The sequence below is a fragment of the Plectropomus leopardus genome, chromosome 3 (genome assembly GCF_026936395.1).
Source record: "Plectropomus leopardus strain MGB_pleo_1.0 chromosome 3, ASM2693639v1, whole genome shotgun sequence".
Taxonomy (NCBI): Eukaryota; Metazoa; Chordata; class Actinopteri; order Perciformes; family Serranidae; genus Plectropomus; species Plectropomus leopardus.
The window spans coordinates 18,807,017-18,821,967 of NC_142178.1; the positions used below are offsets into that span (position 1 = coordinate 18,807,017).

Below are 14,951 nucleotides of genomic sequence, written 5' to 3' on the forward strand. Positions count from 1 at the left end.
AAATAACAACTTTTATTGGAGATAATGTTCCAGTATTTAATTGCTCCCAATGCTTACATCATCATAATCGCTCGGTGGTGGCTCACATCAGTGTCTTAAACACATAGACATGGAAAAATATGGTCCAGGTGTGTATATTTTGGGCGGCGAAAGGAAAATATCCACTTCAATATTTAATACAGGTGCATTTGTGCACTATAACAGAAACATGGAGGTAGCAGAGGACTTTTATTTTGACAAACCATGAACCACACCATGAATTGATGGAAAAAAGGCACAAATTGGTACATGAAGTTTCACTACAAGATGCTTAAATTTCCTGGCGGAGGATGCCCAAACCCCCTATTTTAAATGCGTGGCCCCCAATGTTGAAACAAAATCTATATGCCCTTGTGTAGAAAAAAAATCTTTACAAATTCAACACAGGGTAAGTCATTGATTTACAGATAAGGAAGGTAAAATATTTAACTGAAATGTCGCCAAAAAAAAAAAAAAAAAAAGGATTCTCATAAAGTTTCAAACAACATTTATGTTTCCCAAAGGATTTGTTGTAATGTGATGATTCAAAAACTTAATCTGACATCATCAAGTAAAAGTGTTTTAATTTGTCCAATATTTCAGTTTACAACCAAATACCTGCAAGATAATGATAAAGCATAGTCACCATTACTGTCAGTCTTCCTATTGTTAATTTTGATGCTGCTCATCTCGGCAGTCCCCCGTGAAACTGACATGACTTGACTGGAAAAAAAGTAACAAGTGATGACTTTATATGCAGAATGTTGTCTTTATTATGTGCTCAACATTTTTATCATAAGCATATATTACATTTTCAGTTTTATTAACATTTTAAAAAATGGAAAAAATCGACAAGTTATGTGCTGCATTTTTACATTACTTTTTATGTTATTTGCAGTTTTCATATTATCAGTTTTTAATATATCATTTTACCTGAGTTATTGTTAAGTATTTCACCACACGATTTGCAGTTATGTTAGGTGCAGTTATATAAGTTTTTACATTATTTATAGCTATTATGCTTCCTGATGATAGCCTGATACAATAGTGGAGAATTCTGCAGAGAAAGTTGCTATCCTAGCATTGGCACAACTGCTTACACTGCAAAGCAACACAAAAAAATGATGTTGGACTTATCAAAAGAGAGTCTAAAAGTGAGTCTAACAATAAATGAAACAAAATATCGGCAAAGTGTTCCAGAGATAGAGTGAAAATGTTGAGCGAACAGCCCTGACTCCCTGCCAGATCAGCAAACTTTCTGTTGCTGCCTTTACACAGGTTAGACCTGGTGCTGCTGCTGGCCACCAGCCCCCTGTGAGTCTGGGGGGTTTGCACCAGCCAAATTTAAACAGCAACAGCTGTAGAAGCGGCTCAAAGCAGAAGGACTGCAGGGGTTGCTAGCTGGCTAATTCCAGTCTCATTTGTGGTCTGATACATATATAGAGAGAGAAGGGTAAGAAGGGGCTGAGTGAACGTTGCAGAAAAAGGGTGTACTTTCAAGTCTTATTTATTGGTGCTTTTTTTGTTTTGTTTTGTTTTGTTTTGTTTTTTTTTTCTTTTCTAGTTTTTATTAAGCCATTTTTATACTAGGTTTTATAGCTTTAAATATCATTTTTATGTTCTAATTGCTGTTGTGATAGATGTAGTTAATACATTATCAGTTTTCATTATGTTTTGCTTATTACAATTAGCAGTTAAAATGTTATGAACAGTAATTATGAATTTCCACACAACCCTCGCAGCCTAAACTGGGTCCTGAACTTCTTGCAGAGGATGAAGTAGATGAGTGGGTCCAGGCAGACGTTGAGAACTGACATTATGATAGTCAGCTCCATCATGTAGAAGAGAATCTTATCCCATGAACAGTGTCTCCCCAGGAAAACTTTAGGAAGGCGAACCAGGTGGTAAGGGATGAAGCAAAAGCTGAAGACGCTGACCAGCACTAACATGTTCCTGCGCGACCTTGCAAGCTTCGTGGAGCTGGAGGACGCCGGCTGCCTCTGCTGGGCCTGCGACACCCTGCGTGAGGTGCTGTAGTAGAAGAAGAACAGCGAGGCAAGGACAAACAGGAACAGGGCGGTGGAGCAGGCGTGGATGATCTTGAAGAACACGGTGAAGCGTCCACCGAGCAAGTAATCACAGCTCACCGGGACAGAGGTCAAAGGTTTCTGGGTGAACGACAGGATGACATAGGCGCTCATCACAGTCAGGAGGAAGACCCAGGTTACTGTGGAGACAATGTAAGCGGCCCGCAGAGTCTGCAGGATGTGAGTTCCTGAATGACGGACCACATTCAGATACCTGGATAAGGGAGGCAGGTGTCAACAAATAGATTCAACAAATAAAAGTAAATTTATCTTCTGTGGCACTCAAATCAAAGTTGTTAGTCTGTGTGTTTTATGCGGGGCACTAGGTCACAACACGCTTAGGGTTCAAGTGCAACTGATGAGAGCACTCGTCCTCTTCTCCTAAAGGAACCGTACTTTGAATCTAGTAGTTTTCTGTTTCTGCTATTTTGACACAGCCAGAAAACACATAAAATTTGTATATTTTATCTATTTGTTTTATAAAAGAAGTCTGTTTTATGAAACATGAGATTCAAATCTGTCTGGCCTACCTGTTAGCAGCGATGTAGCCCATGAACATGATGCTGGCATACATGTTAAGGTAGAGGATGGCAACGCCGAAGTTGCAGTTGAGCAGGCGGATGGTGACAGAGTTGCTGGCATACTGGATGATGCGGATGGGAAGAGAGAGGCAGAGCAGGAAGTCAGCTGCTGCCAAGTTTTTCAGGTAGACCATCATGCTGCTGGACGCCTTCTGCTCAGCTCGGCATAAGTAAAACTTAATGATGAAGCCATTGAGGAGGAGACCTACCTGGAGAGATAAGAGGATAAGGATGGAAATTCAAAATTTACAACTTTCACAGTCAGTCAAAATAATTTTGAGCTGGATTTGACCAGATGACAGAAAATAATTTACTGGCCAATGAGTACAGCAAATTGTAAAAAGGAATTGTCATCTAAAAGTTCAGTGTGTTTAGATTTAGGGGGATAAATTGGCAGAAATGGAGTGTAAAATAATGAGTATGTTGTCTTTACCTGAAAATAAGAATTCTTGCATTTTTGTTACTTCAGAATGAAACATTTGAGACACATGAGACATAGGGAGCAGTTCATTTTCCAATGATATTACCACATTGCACTGCCGTGTTTCTTCAGTAGCCCAGAATTTGTGTAACAGAATGTGAAACTGCTTTCTTTTGTGTTTTTACCAGTTAAAATCAGTCTAAGAATACTCTCAAAGAGCTAATAATATAACCTAAAAATTTCTAGCACAAACTCCTAGCTTAGGAGAGCTTCAGGAAAGGTCTCAGAGCAGCTCTGAGTAAGAAGAGACAGAATCTTTTCTCTTAATGAGGAGATGTGGTTGACCCTGCTGCTACTCATTCTTTTGAAAGATGTGATTGGTTGTCATAGAGATGCTCTTTAGTGAGCCTGCCAGGAGTGGACACCCAGTTGAAATGAAATTAACTTCATCCCAATATCAAGCTGTAAAAAACCCTGTTTGTGTGATCACACTTTTGCACTGCTGCATTTTTCCCATTGCCAAATATCCTACTGCTCTGATCTCTTTCATTTCTGGCACATTTATCGTTATTGCGTTGGGTGGGAGATGAGAGCCAGTCTCTAATGAGATCGACCACAAATATTATCTCTGCACCATCTAATCTCTACCATCTCATTAACTCACTGTTATTCAGTGTTTGGAGATTTTTTCTTCGACCTCTTTGTCTTAGCACCATTTTCTCCTTTGCTTAAAAAGAAGTCGTCCTCTCTACAGTTTTTCACCGTAGTAGCTCTCTTGAGATTGTAGACCCTTTGTGAATAAGTTTTTATCTTTACCAGGACCTAGTCTTAACTAGTCAAATTTAAATTCTAAGAATTTTGTCTCTGTGGAGCAACTCTTTGTACAAGGAAGCTTTGTGAATAGAGTGCCCCTGTAATGATGTTTTTCTACAGGACAACCCAGAGGCTAACGATGCCCTGATTCCCTCATAAAAAAGCCTATGGGATTTTCCCATTGGATTTTGGATTTGAAGAAAATAAGCTCTGTGTTAACAAATGTTTATGATCTTACATGTTTTGTTTAGCAAGATGTCCTTCACGAATGAGCACTATTTTCAGGATTTTTGAAGCCTAAATGTAATCACCAGAAGTAAAAAGGTAATATTAGGCTAAAACACTCTAGGATCGTGTCACCATCGCCACAAGGCTGAAAGTTGTGTTCGACATGATTCTGTGTGATGACGCTCTGTAAACTCACTTAGCCTCATTTAGCCTCTTGTTAACAATTACCTTTTTTAAGAATCATAAAAGCTTCAAAGTTTGAGGCATTTACTGACATAGTTTATGTTGTAGAACAAAAAGTGAAAGTCTCTTAAGCTTGTGTTAACCACAAACATTATTTCAGGCTTCTCACCAAAAAACCCATAAAAGAATGAAATAAAAATGAATTAAAAAAACAAAAAAAAACAACTGCATTTGAGATGAGGAAACTTGAGGTGATGAAATGCTAACAGATTTCAGGGTTATAGGACACATTACTGGTTAATATACATTTAGCTATCACCACACTTAAAAGTTGTATTTGCCAAACCAAAGAAACAAACATTTTTTTCTGTTTGCTAACTCATGACCAGTTAAATAGCTGTCTGAGAATCTGTGTTGTACCATCCTGGATTGTCTTTGAGATTTTCTGCAGAAGTCTGGCTAATGTAGCAGTTAGGGTATGCTAACCAGTGTGGTTTAACCACTAAGACTATGACTGTGTCATTTCCTCAGGAAATTAATAACCAATTCTATTAAAAAAAAAAAGACATGAAACTTCTGAACAGACTGACTTTTGTTAAAGAAACAAAGTAATAGTGTTAAAACTCACCAGAAACACAAGACTGAGCACTACCATAAAGAAGGGATTAGCTGAAGTTCGATCCCATTCACAGGTAGTTGAACTATTGAATTTGGTCTGGTTTGTAGGTCCGGTAGGCTCTTCTCCTGCTCGATCCATCACTTTTTGTGGTTGATCTAACAGAGGTGAAATCCACATTTCTGAACAGCATATACACACAAACACACTATTGGACAAAACAGCTTCACTGAACAACAGTCTGAGTAACACAACTGTAGCAACCTGTCACCCAAAAAGACAAAACTGTGAATGAAAGATCAAGATATATTGTGTGTATGAATCAGTGGATGGTTTTGAATTAAATATTATATATATGGTTGTAATTAATATGGTCATAATTTCGGTTCATTGATATTAAATAATAGCAATCAAATTTCCACATCAAAACAGATAAAATGCAAAAGAGAGGATGAAATACCTGCAGCATTTACCTTCCAGTTCCTGTCAGTGGATATCTAATAAAAGACAATGCTGTGCAATGCTTCAGTCGATGCAGCTTTCACGGTAACCACTTATGTGGTTATGATGGCTTCACAGCAGGGTCACATTTCCGTTTACAGAAACACACACACACACACACACGCAATGTTGTTGAGATGAATTCTTCCTCTCTAGATCTGATAACCACCCCTCCATTACCACTGAAGACATTTTAACCCAAACTAAATTCATCCACTGTATCTGTGATGTCATTCTCTTGCTAACTAAAGCTCGTGAGTGTAAGTGAGTGCTGGTAAAAACATCGAACAACTAAATCCGTTCTCAGTCTCTTCTTTATCAAAACAGTCATAAGTCATAAGTATATTTTGTGGGGTGTCTGGTGGCTCAGTGGATAAAGTGGAGCCGCATGTACAGAGGTTGTATCCTCACCACAGCGGCCAGGATTTGATTCCAGTCTTGACCCTTTGCTGCATGTCGCCCCCTCTCTCTCTCTGTCTTTCATACTTACACTGTCCTGTCCATTAAAGGCAATAAAAGCCCCAAAAAATAAGCTTTGAAAAAAAAATATATATATATATTTTGTGACAAGGAGGTACAACGCTGGCTGAGCCCAACAGCGACTGAGCAAGTGCTCGACTTTTGGGTGCACCATGCACACTCTGGCTATCCAAAAACTGAATCCCTCGGGGCAAAGGTCCAGATGGAAATGCTTTAGAATTAATTGTAAAGTACAGTATGAATTCTGTTATATGAATCTGCTTTATGAACGTACAGAGATTATAGTGAATTAGAAATACAGTCATATGGTTGTATGCCTCCATACAGCAGTCAAGTTGCACTTACAGTTTCCATCCATGTTTGTGAAAGTTTAGAGTTATAGAGTTTCAAAGACCTTTAAATCAGTTCATCAGTGAGTCCAAGTGAACCTTTGTGCCAAATTTGAAGAAACTTCCTCATGGTGTTCTTGAGATATCGTGTTGACAAGAATGAGCCCGACGGACAAACTGAAAACATAATCGCTCTGGCCTCGGCTATTGCTGGCACGGAGGCATAAAAAGCAGAGACTGAAATAACACAAAGTATCAGAGTTTCTGCTGCGTTGCACTGGAGGCTCACAGGCCTTGCAGGCACAGTTTGTGCATCTGTTGGGAACCTCCTAAAAGTTTATTTAGTGTAATAATGTAGTGTTGTTGAATGCAGCCTCAGGCCTGACTCCTCCCTAAACTATTGCTCTAATCAGGTCCAGATTATATTAGACCCTTGCTGACTGAGTTCAGTCTTTTCTGTCTTTTTGTCCATGTTGTAGCTGGTTGTTTGACACTGGTATGTAGTTAGACTTTACAGGACAGTCCGCTCTTTAACACTGCACACTCAGTTGCCTGTCTTTTGTTTTTAGCTTTTTTTCTTTTTTTAAAGATATTTTTAGGGGCTTTTTTGCCTTTATTGGACAGTTTAGATATAGCATGAAGGGAGGAGAGAGAGGGGATAACATGCAGCAAAGGGCCAAGGCCAGACTCGAACTCACGGCTGCTGCAGCGAGGACACAGTCTCTGTACATGGGTGCCCACTCTACCATCTGAGCCACTGGGGGGCCTTGTTTTTAGCTTTGATCTGATTCTGAGGATGATCCGTGTGGGAGCCCTGTTATCCTGCCTACCTGAGTGAGTCTGTGTTAATGCCTCAGACTCACTGCCAGCTGCAGTGTCTCATTTTGATTTGAGGACTTTGTTCATTCTTTTGTCTCAGTGATTGTCAATATTAGTACTTAAATGGATATGAATCATTGAATATAAAAGTGATTCATCAAAATCAGTTAAATGTAAAAGTGCTTTTTTATTCAGAAAACCCACAGTTTTTATGTTCACTTGTATTTGTTTACAGGGCAGACCTGCCACATCCAATATGGCTGACGCACTGACGTATCACGGCAACAGGCCAACACAGTCAACGCGGTGTCTACGTACTGTATATACGTCTGTGGTCCCAACAACAGAAGACTCCCTCCTCTGCTGCTGTCAAAGAAGCTTTTAAAGAACCTCCTGCCCCAGCCACCTCGTCAGGTGACGCAGCACACCTGAGCAGACCTACAGAGGGAAAAGAGACAGCAGCAAAGAGCACATACAGCCGTTAACAGGGAGTGTTGCCGGCAATCTCACAGCTAATGTGTGCAGGTAGTAAAGTGGCTGTTTGGGTCAAATAAACAAACAGTCTTCACTCTCTGTCTTAACACAACTCAAGAATAGAAAGGATCAATGTTCAGATTACACTGTGGCTTTCTAGAAACTATATATTTCAGGGGTAAAACAGAGAGCGTTCCAGAGTTGCTACATATTTGCTTGCCTTTTTCACGTCATTTTGGGGTTTTCCACATAGGAATGGGTCTGCTGTGTGGAATGAAATGTAAATTGGAATTTCCCTAAACTTTGACACTGTGTTTGAAAAAAAAAAAAAAGTCAGTGTCACATGTTTCCACAGACACTCCCTGCACAGACTGTTTAAATATGCTTTGTTTGCCAGAGTGAGATATTTTAACAGAGGCACCCGAGAGAGCTCAACAAGTATTCCTCTTCACAATGATGATGATGATGCAGGTAAGAGGTAACATTGTATTTCATAATGACAGAAAAATGCTCTTTATACTTATAAAGTGTTATTGAAAATGTAATTGTGGAAATGAATGAAAAATGAAATAGTTTTATCATGTAATGACATGATTCATATCATGCGCAGATAATTAAAAATCACAATTAGAATCAGAATCAGAAATACTTTATTGATCCCCGAGGGGAAATTGCCTTTAGTTACAGATGCTCCCATTCAAAAGTCTTAAGAGAAGTAGGAAAGTGTAGAATATATCAATAAAATTTAAACATTTACAAGTACTAATATAAAATAAATATATCTGAACAGTATAAATATAATGTACATTTTGTTCTTGTTTCTACCATGTGATAAATAAAAAAACAGATTAACAACATTTGAATATAGCATATTACAAATGGATGTAGTTATTGCACTGGATTATTGCACATCAAATTAGTTATTGCACATTATTAAGAGTCCAGAGTAGACTAATTATTATATATATTAATGATTAATAGTGGTGTTAGTTATCTCTTAGTGACATTTACAGTAGTGCTAGAGGAAGCACGGTATGACAAAATTTAGAAAACCAAAACTTCTGCAAGTATAATTGGAAACACAAATAAGGGCAGATCTCACAGCTCCATGTATAAAAGAAAAGACCTTTCACCTTCATTGACAAATCTACTAATGTCATTTGGTGAAGCAAATGTATGTTTTTGATATATTCGTTTTTAAATAAGTCAAAAGTTTGTTTTATTCATAGATTAAAATCAAAGGACAAACTATTAGCTGTTAAATTTAGCTATTGTGTGTTTAAATTAATTAATAAAAAAAACGTAACATCATTTCTGCCAAAATACACAACTGATAGTGTATTTGTCTGTTATAATGATGCATATTTATTGGTGTTGATGAATGTTACTGAGGACTGTGTAATGTTGTTAGTTATTGTTAATTATTAACAAGCTCTCTGGGTGAACACACATTATCTGTTTCCAGACTCTGAACTCAGTAAACAAAAATGAAACAGCACATGAAACTAATGTAGACAGTTGTTTTTAGATTACAATGATTTCTTAACTGTTAAAATTAATTTCATTAATCAAACCTGAGTCAACAACCTCTGCTCAGGAGATGCTGAGACTAATGATAAACACAGCCTTGCTGGAATGCAAATATCCAGTGGGACATGTTCAGACTCACTCAGCAGGAAAAACCCAAATGTTGTAGCACAGTGCACTGAGAGAAGAAACAGTCAAAAGAGGTCAAAAAGAGGTTTCGGATATCCTCAGGACAGTACTTGTGCTGGCACCCCAGAAGAGCAAAGTCAGTGGATTCTCCTTAATTTTTACAAATTAAATTAAGCATTAATAATTAAATTCCATCCAACTGTTTCGTATCGGGGATGGAGGTGAAATTCAGCAGCCGATATCCCAAATATCAGCAAAAACACATTTGAATGGCTCAATATATGTTTTTTTTGACAATGTATTCTGGGTGAAATTTCACTTTAACTCAGTCTGGCTTCACAAAGAAAGAAACATACATTTTATTGACTTGACACATTATTTCAATACTTTGCTTTTTGTGTGCCAACGAGTATTTTGCAGATGAGGATGATTGTAACACGAGCTGTCACTGAGGCAGTGACATGAATAACTAACCTAAAAGCAACTAAAAATATCTTCCATTGTCACAAAACCTTTTTCCTTCCACCTAACATTCACTATTTAATGTGTTTTGGTATAGCGATGAGTGTAGGAAATCACAGTTAAAGGTGTAGTTATTAATCTCTTTGCATTTGCATCCAGGTGACAGTGTTTGTGGCCCTGCTGGCTCTTGTGGCCTCAGATCTCTCTGACTCCCAGTTTTACCTCCCCATCGACTGTGATGACATCTATCGCCGTGACAACACCAGCTCCAGCGGGGTGTACACCATCTACCCAGGAGGTCCCACCTCACCCCTGCATGTGTATTGTGACATGGACACTGACGGGGGCAGATGGACGGTCAGTACACCTCCAATTTTTATCAGATTTTAGTATCATCAACAAAAACAAACGAGACTGTGTGCCGCATTTGAACCTGCAAAACCTGCTCATAGAAACCACTGCATTCTCAGCACTGGTTGACAAATACTAAAGCTTTCAACTAATCGACATAATACCTACACCAAAAGCACCCTGTGGTGTCTAAATGTGACACACAGCTTCCCCCTGGCTGGAACATGTAACACGAGCTGAAAGTTGTCAAACAGCCAATGATTGATAAGATTTCACTTCAGGAACCTCCATCTGAAAAGATTTTGGTTTTTAGATTTGATTAAGACCAAAAAATCTGTCAACTTAAGCGTTGAGGAGTTATCTGCAGAGGAAGTGAAACCTGCAATCAGAATAGTCTCTTATGACTCACTTACATTGGGCTCACTTCTGTAATGACTTATAAAAGGGAAATAAACTCCTGGATAAAATAAGTACGTGACATGTCCGTCTGTCATGTACAGACATGTGAGATGTCTGTATGTGACATACGGACAAAAGTTGCTTTTATTTAAAATATTGTTTTTTGCATTTTTGTGTTTATTGACAGGACAGCTGTAGATTGACAGGAAAGATGGAGGGGAGGATGACGTGCAGCAAAGAGCCGCACTCGACCGCAGTTACTCAACATTATGTTAACAGCACTGACTTTTGGTTTCATACAGGACATGGACAGCGGTCCCCTGGATGAAAGTATGTGTGTGTTTGACCCACACACAAAACACCAACTTTCTCGCTCTTTATACCACATCAGTTGCTCTGGGCATCAATTATTGGTTTACATCGAAATTAGTTCAAAGCCTGTTATGTCACAGAGAGATGCCAGTGGGTACCTTCGGCAGCGGTATCATGCACTGAGGGGCTTGACAAAGTCTCGGTATTCAAAGAATGAATGAGAATGAGCTTTAGAAACACGTTAGGGGACATTTATTTGTCTGTGAGTTCTAATAGTTTGTTAAAATAAAAGTCCACTTCCATGTTTTATTGCAGTGGACAAACGCACCAGTTCCAAATGTTAACAGGGATGTTTCTCCTGCGTCTTCTTTCCTCCCAAAATCAATGTGTGGCAAGGGGGCACGTTCTTGTTTGCTGGACAGGTAAAAATCAGCTCACTATTAACTTTCTAAGGTGATAACATCTAGGATGTTGTGTTTTGAGCTTTTGCTGCTGCCCCCAAGTGGCTGAAAGGTGATGCAGCTTTACATTGTTATATTTCCGTGTTTGGTCCATTAATTACATTTACTGCAGATTTATCCAGACAGTCATCAAAGCTGTACCTAGTGGAGGTTGTCCAGATTCATAAAGCTTTCTTGGGTCTTGCTAATTGAATGTATGGCATTGCATGTTGGCAAACCTTTAACCTTTCTCTCTTCATCCCATTCTCCAGGTGTTTCAGAGGAGGATCGATGGGACTGAAAACTTCTTCAGGCCCTGGAGCCACTATAAGACTGGATTTGGGAACACAGCTGGAGAGTATTGGCTTGGTGAGTTCTTGAGGAAAAAATACATTAAACACGGGGGGCCTGTGCTGCTTTCCATCTGAATTTTAAACCAGATGAGAAGTTAAGCGATAGTCTGAAGGGGAAAGGGGTTAAAGGAACAGTTCACCCCAAAATCAAAAATGCATATTTTTTTGTCTTACCTGTATTGTAATGCACTAATCTAGATTGTTTTGGTGTGAGCTGTCGTCATGGAGGTGGCATAGAGATTTTTGCCTTCCCTCCAATAAAATTGAGCTAGTGCAGTTCAGTAGAAAGAAAATAGTTTCTAAACTGCTTAAAACAAGGTCTGTGGATTATCTTGAGTACCCGGGTCGTGATTTTTGGAAAGAGACTACTGTTTTTCTGTTGTTGTGCTGCTTTCAGACATCTTTCACATGTATTTTAACCTTTGAACCCAAAGCCAATTCAGGCAATTTATTGCATAACATACGGGAAAAAAGTAACAAGCAATTTGGTTAGAAATGTTCCACAAATTGCAAGAAAAATGTGAATTTAAAGAATTATTTTTAAAAAGCTAGGGGAAAATATCAAGGGGAAAAAAGAAAAAGCTAAGGAAAAGCTATATTTATAATTAACAAATCACATATTTAAAACTACGTTACAAAGTTATTATACATTGTAAACAGCTGTTCTAGGTTGTTTCCATTTTCAGGTTATTTTCTTCCTAGTTTTGGGGTCATTTCCTCCTCCGTTGCTCATGGTTTTGAGAGGAATCGTGCATGTTTTTCAGGTTTCAAAGGCCCTTTACGAAATGCAGAGAATGATGTAGGGCCTTGATGCGGGGGCTGAAATGAAACAGATTTTTGTGCACCTTCTCAGGCCTGGAGAACATCTTCCTGCTGACTGTGAGGAAGAAGAATATGCTGCGGGTTGACATGGAGGACTGGCAACTAGATAAGGCCTTTGCCCAATACGCCTCCTTCTCAGTTGGTCCTGATAGCACTGGTTATCAGCTTCACCTGGGCGCATACAATGGTGGATCTGCAGGTGAGAATTACTTTGTGAAGTTAAGGTTTGCATGTTAAGGCATATGGATGAGTGAAATGTTTTGATGAATGAATGAGTGTTGGTTCTTTATCCCTTTTTCTTACAATCATGACTGAAAATGGGTCTTTTAAATCATTTATTTTCCAACTAGAGTTTTGAATTGCTGGATGTAATCCTGTGGACTAGCAGTCTAGAAAACCATAATGACAGCTCACATTGATTTTTTTTTTTTTTAGGTAAGAGTGAAAATTGTCTCTCCAGAGACAAATATAACTGCTGCCAGATTCATGAAAAATGAAACATTAATGCTCTTTCAGTGAAGAAAAAAAAATGTTTTTCATACAATATGCCTATCATGCTCATTCATTTGGAGACACCTTGTTTAGCTTTATTTATTAAGCAAGAGGATAGTAAGAGTGGTCTCCTGGTAAAGGTCTGTGCAGAAATTAGTGTGGGGAAGTTAAATCTTGTACCATTTCCCCACCCAAATAAGCATGTGTGGGTTTTTTAAACACACAAAAACAGGTGATAGACTCCTTTCCCATTGCCAGTAGAACAGAGCTGTGTTCACAGCCATTCAGCAGATGCGTATGTCTTTCTGTTTTTATCTATTTATTTTCTCCTGTGTTATGTTTGATGTCACAGACTGGCCAAAAACAGAGTAAACAGCACAAAAACCATGGAAGACTGTGAAACTGATAGGTGGTTACTTAAAAAAACTCTCTTAAGGACTTAAGTCCTACGCGAACACTCATCATTTTAAATCAAAATTAGACACACCTTTTTAGGCCTCCGTGCCGGCGATAGCGATGCGATAAAGGTCCGTAATTAACGCGTTCATTTTTTTAAAATCACATTAACTGCCAGCTGACGTTTTCGTCTTTAAGAGGCCGTGCCAGGCTGAGTTTTTAAGTTAAAGTGATGATACAGGTATCGCATGAAATGAGAGGACTTTGGGAATCTGTGGTATTCAGCATATCATATGTTAGTTTCTAAGTAAGCGGGTGAAATAATGCTTCAACGTTAGGCAAAATTTTTGACATGGCCATGTAACAAGGGTCCCATGACCTCTGACCTCAAGATAGTTAAATGAAAATGGGTTCTGTATGGACATGCCCACTTTACACCAGTCCCAGTGCATTTCTTTGCTGGCATTTGATTCCTTATAAAGACAGTCTTGTAAGAATTGCTTCACCTTGTCAATATGGAACTGTTTTGTAACACAAAATAATGAGACTGAAAACATGATTAAAAAATGCAATTAATCATGATTAACTACAGAAATTCTGTGATTAATCACAATTTTAAAAAATATTATTTGACCAGCCCTACAATGAGCTGATTTAAATTTTGATGGTCAAAGCTCAACATCACTATGACCTTGTGTCAGTCTCATTCTCGTGAATACATTATGTCAAAGACTGAAGGGAGTTTCCTCAAATTTGAAACAAATGTCCACTTTGACTCAAGAATAAACTGATTTATGATCTGTTGGTCAACTTCACCGTGGCATCATAATGTTCTGCAAAAACACTTTTCTGACTATTATTCAACATCATATCTCAGGAACAGAAGGGGAAACTTTTGGTCGGATTTTGAATTTTTGAGTCTAATCTTTGGTGTCCCACTTTGAAATTGGGCTGATTGAATAGATCTTCTGTGCTGCCAGGGGGAAGATGTTTGTAAAGCATGTTTTTATGTTTTAATGTAAAATATGGAGAGTTACGCTACAATGTAGTGTAATGTTGCATATAGTGGAAGACTCAAATAAAGTCCTAGTGCGACATATTGTAGTAGCATACAATACTTGGGTAAATTAACTTTGTTACATTTTACTGCTGTAAAGTGCACACAGGGTAAATGAGATCATCCACTACCAAAATTATAACACAAGAGCAGTAGAAGAAGCGTTAGACTTTCAAACATCAACTAACATTGTGTTTGTCTTTATTTCAGGAGATGCTTTGGCACACCACAACAAAATGATGTTCACCACGTTTGACAAAGACCAGGACGGGTGGGATAAAAACTGCGCTCGGCATTATCTCGGTGCATTCTGGTACAACAACTGCCACAATGCTAACCCCAACGGCATGTTCGCACCTCATGTCATCCCATATGACAGCACCCAGATAATTTGGAACACGTACAGGAGCTCGCCCCTCAAAACTGTTGCCATGAAGATCAGACCAGCCTCTGCATGTGCATGCACAAATTAAACTGATCAGCTGTAGTTAGCTGTACCACACTGTAAAAAATGTTCCATTACAGATAAAAGCCCTGCATGTGAAATATTATGTATGTAACGATAAGCAGGAAAATGTACTTTAAGTATTATAAATAAAAGTAGTCTTTAAAGAAAATGTATTTTAATAATAATTTTAATAAACTAATCTTTTCATCTGTA

At 38.4% G+C, this 14,951-nt stretch overlaps 1 protein-coding gene and 1 pseudogene across 1 annotated transcript; one reads left to right on the forward strand and one right to left on the reverse strand.

Annotated features, from left to right (window-relative positions):
- Nucleotides 1-1,712: 1,712 nt before the first annotated feature.
- LOC121941638 (P2Y purinoceptor 14-like) lies at nucleotides 1,713-7,006 on the reverse strand (annotated as a pseudogene).
- A 923-nt stretch (nucleotides 7,007-7,929) lies between these two features.
- LOC121942514 (microfibril-associated glycoprotein 4-like) lies at nucleotides 7,930-14,951 on the forward strand. Its single transcript, XM_042485736.2, has 5 exons — nucleotides 7,930-8,021; nucleotides 9,828-10,025; nucleotides 11,443-11,539; nucleotides 12,377-12,544; nucleotides 14,501-14,951. Exons 1-5 carry the CDS (start codon nucleotides 8,004-8,006, stop codon nucleotides 14,761-14,763), a joined length of 744 nt encoding a protein of 247 aa, XP_042341670.1. The 5' UTR covers nucleotides 7,930-8,003; the 3' UTR covers nucleotides 14,764-14,951.

What these genes read in the sequence shown, in the direction of transcription:
- LOC121942514 (XM_042485736.2), top strand. An exon ending in CTGACGGGGGCAGATGGACG is followed by an intron (nt 10,026 to 11,442) that starts GTCAGTACACCT and finishes CCCATTCTCCAG; the next exon opens with GTGTTTCAGAGGAGGATCGA. An exon ending in AGCTGGAGAGTATTGGCTTG is followed by an intron (nt 11,540 to 12,376) that starts GTGAGTTCTTGA and finishes GCACCTTCTCAG; the next exon opens with GCCTGGAGAACATCTTCCTG.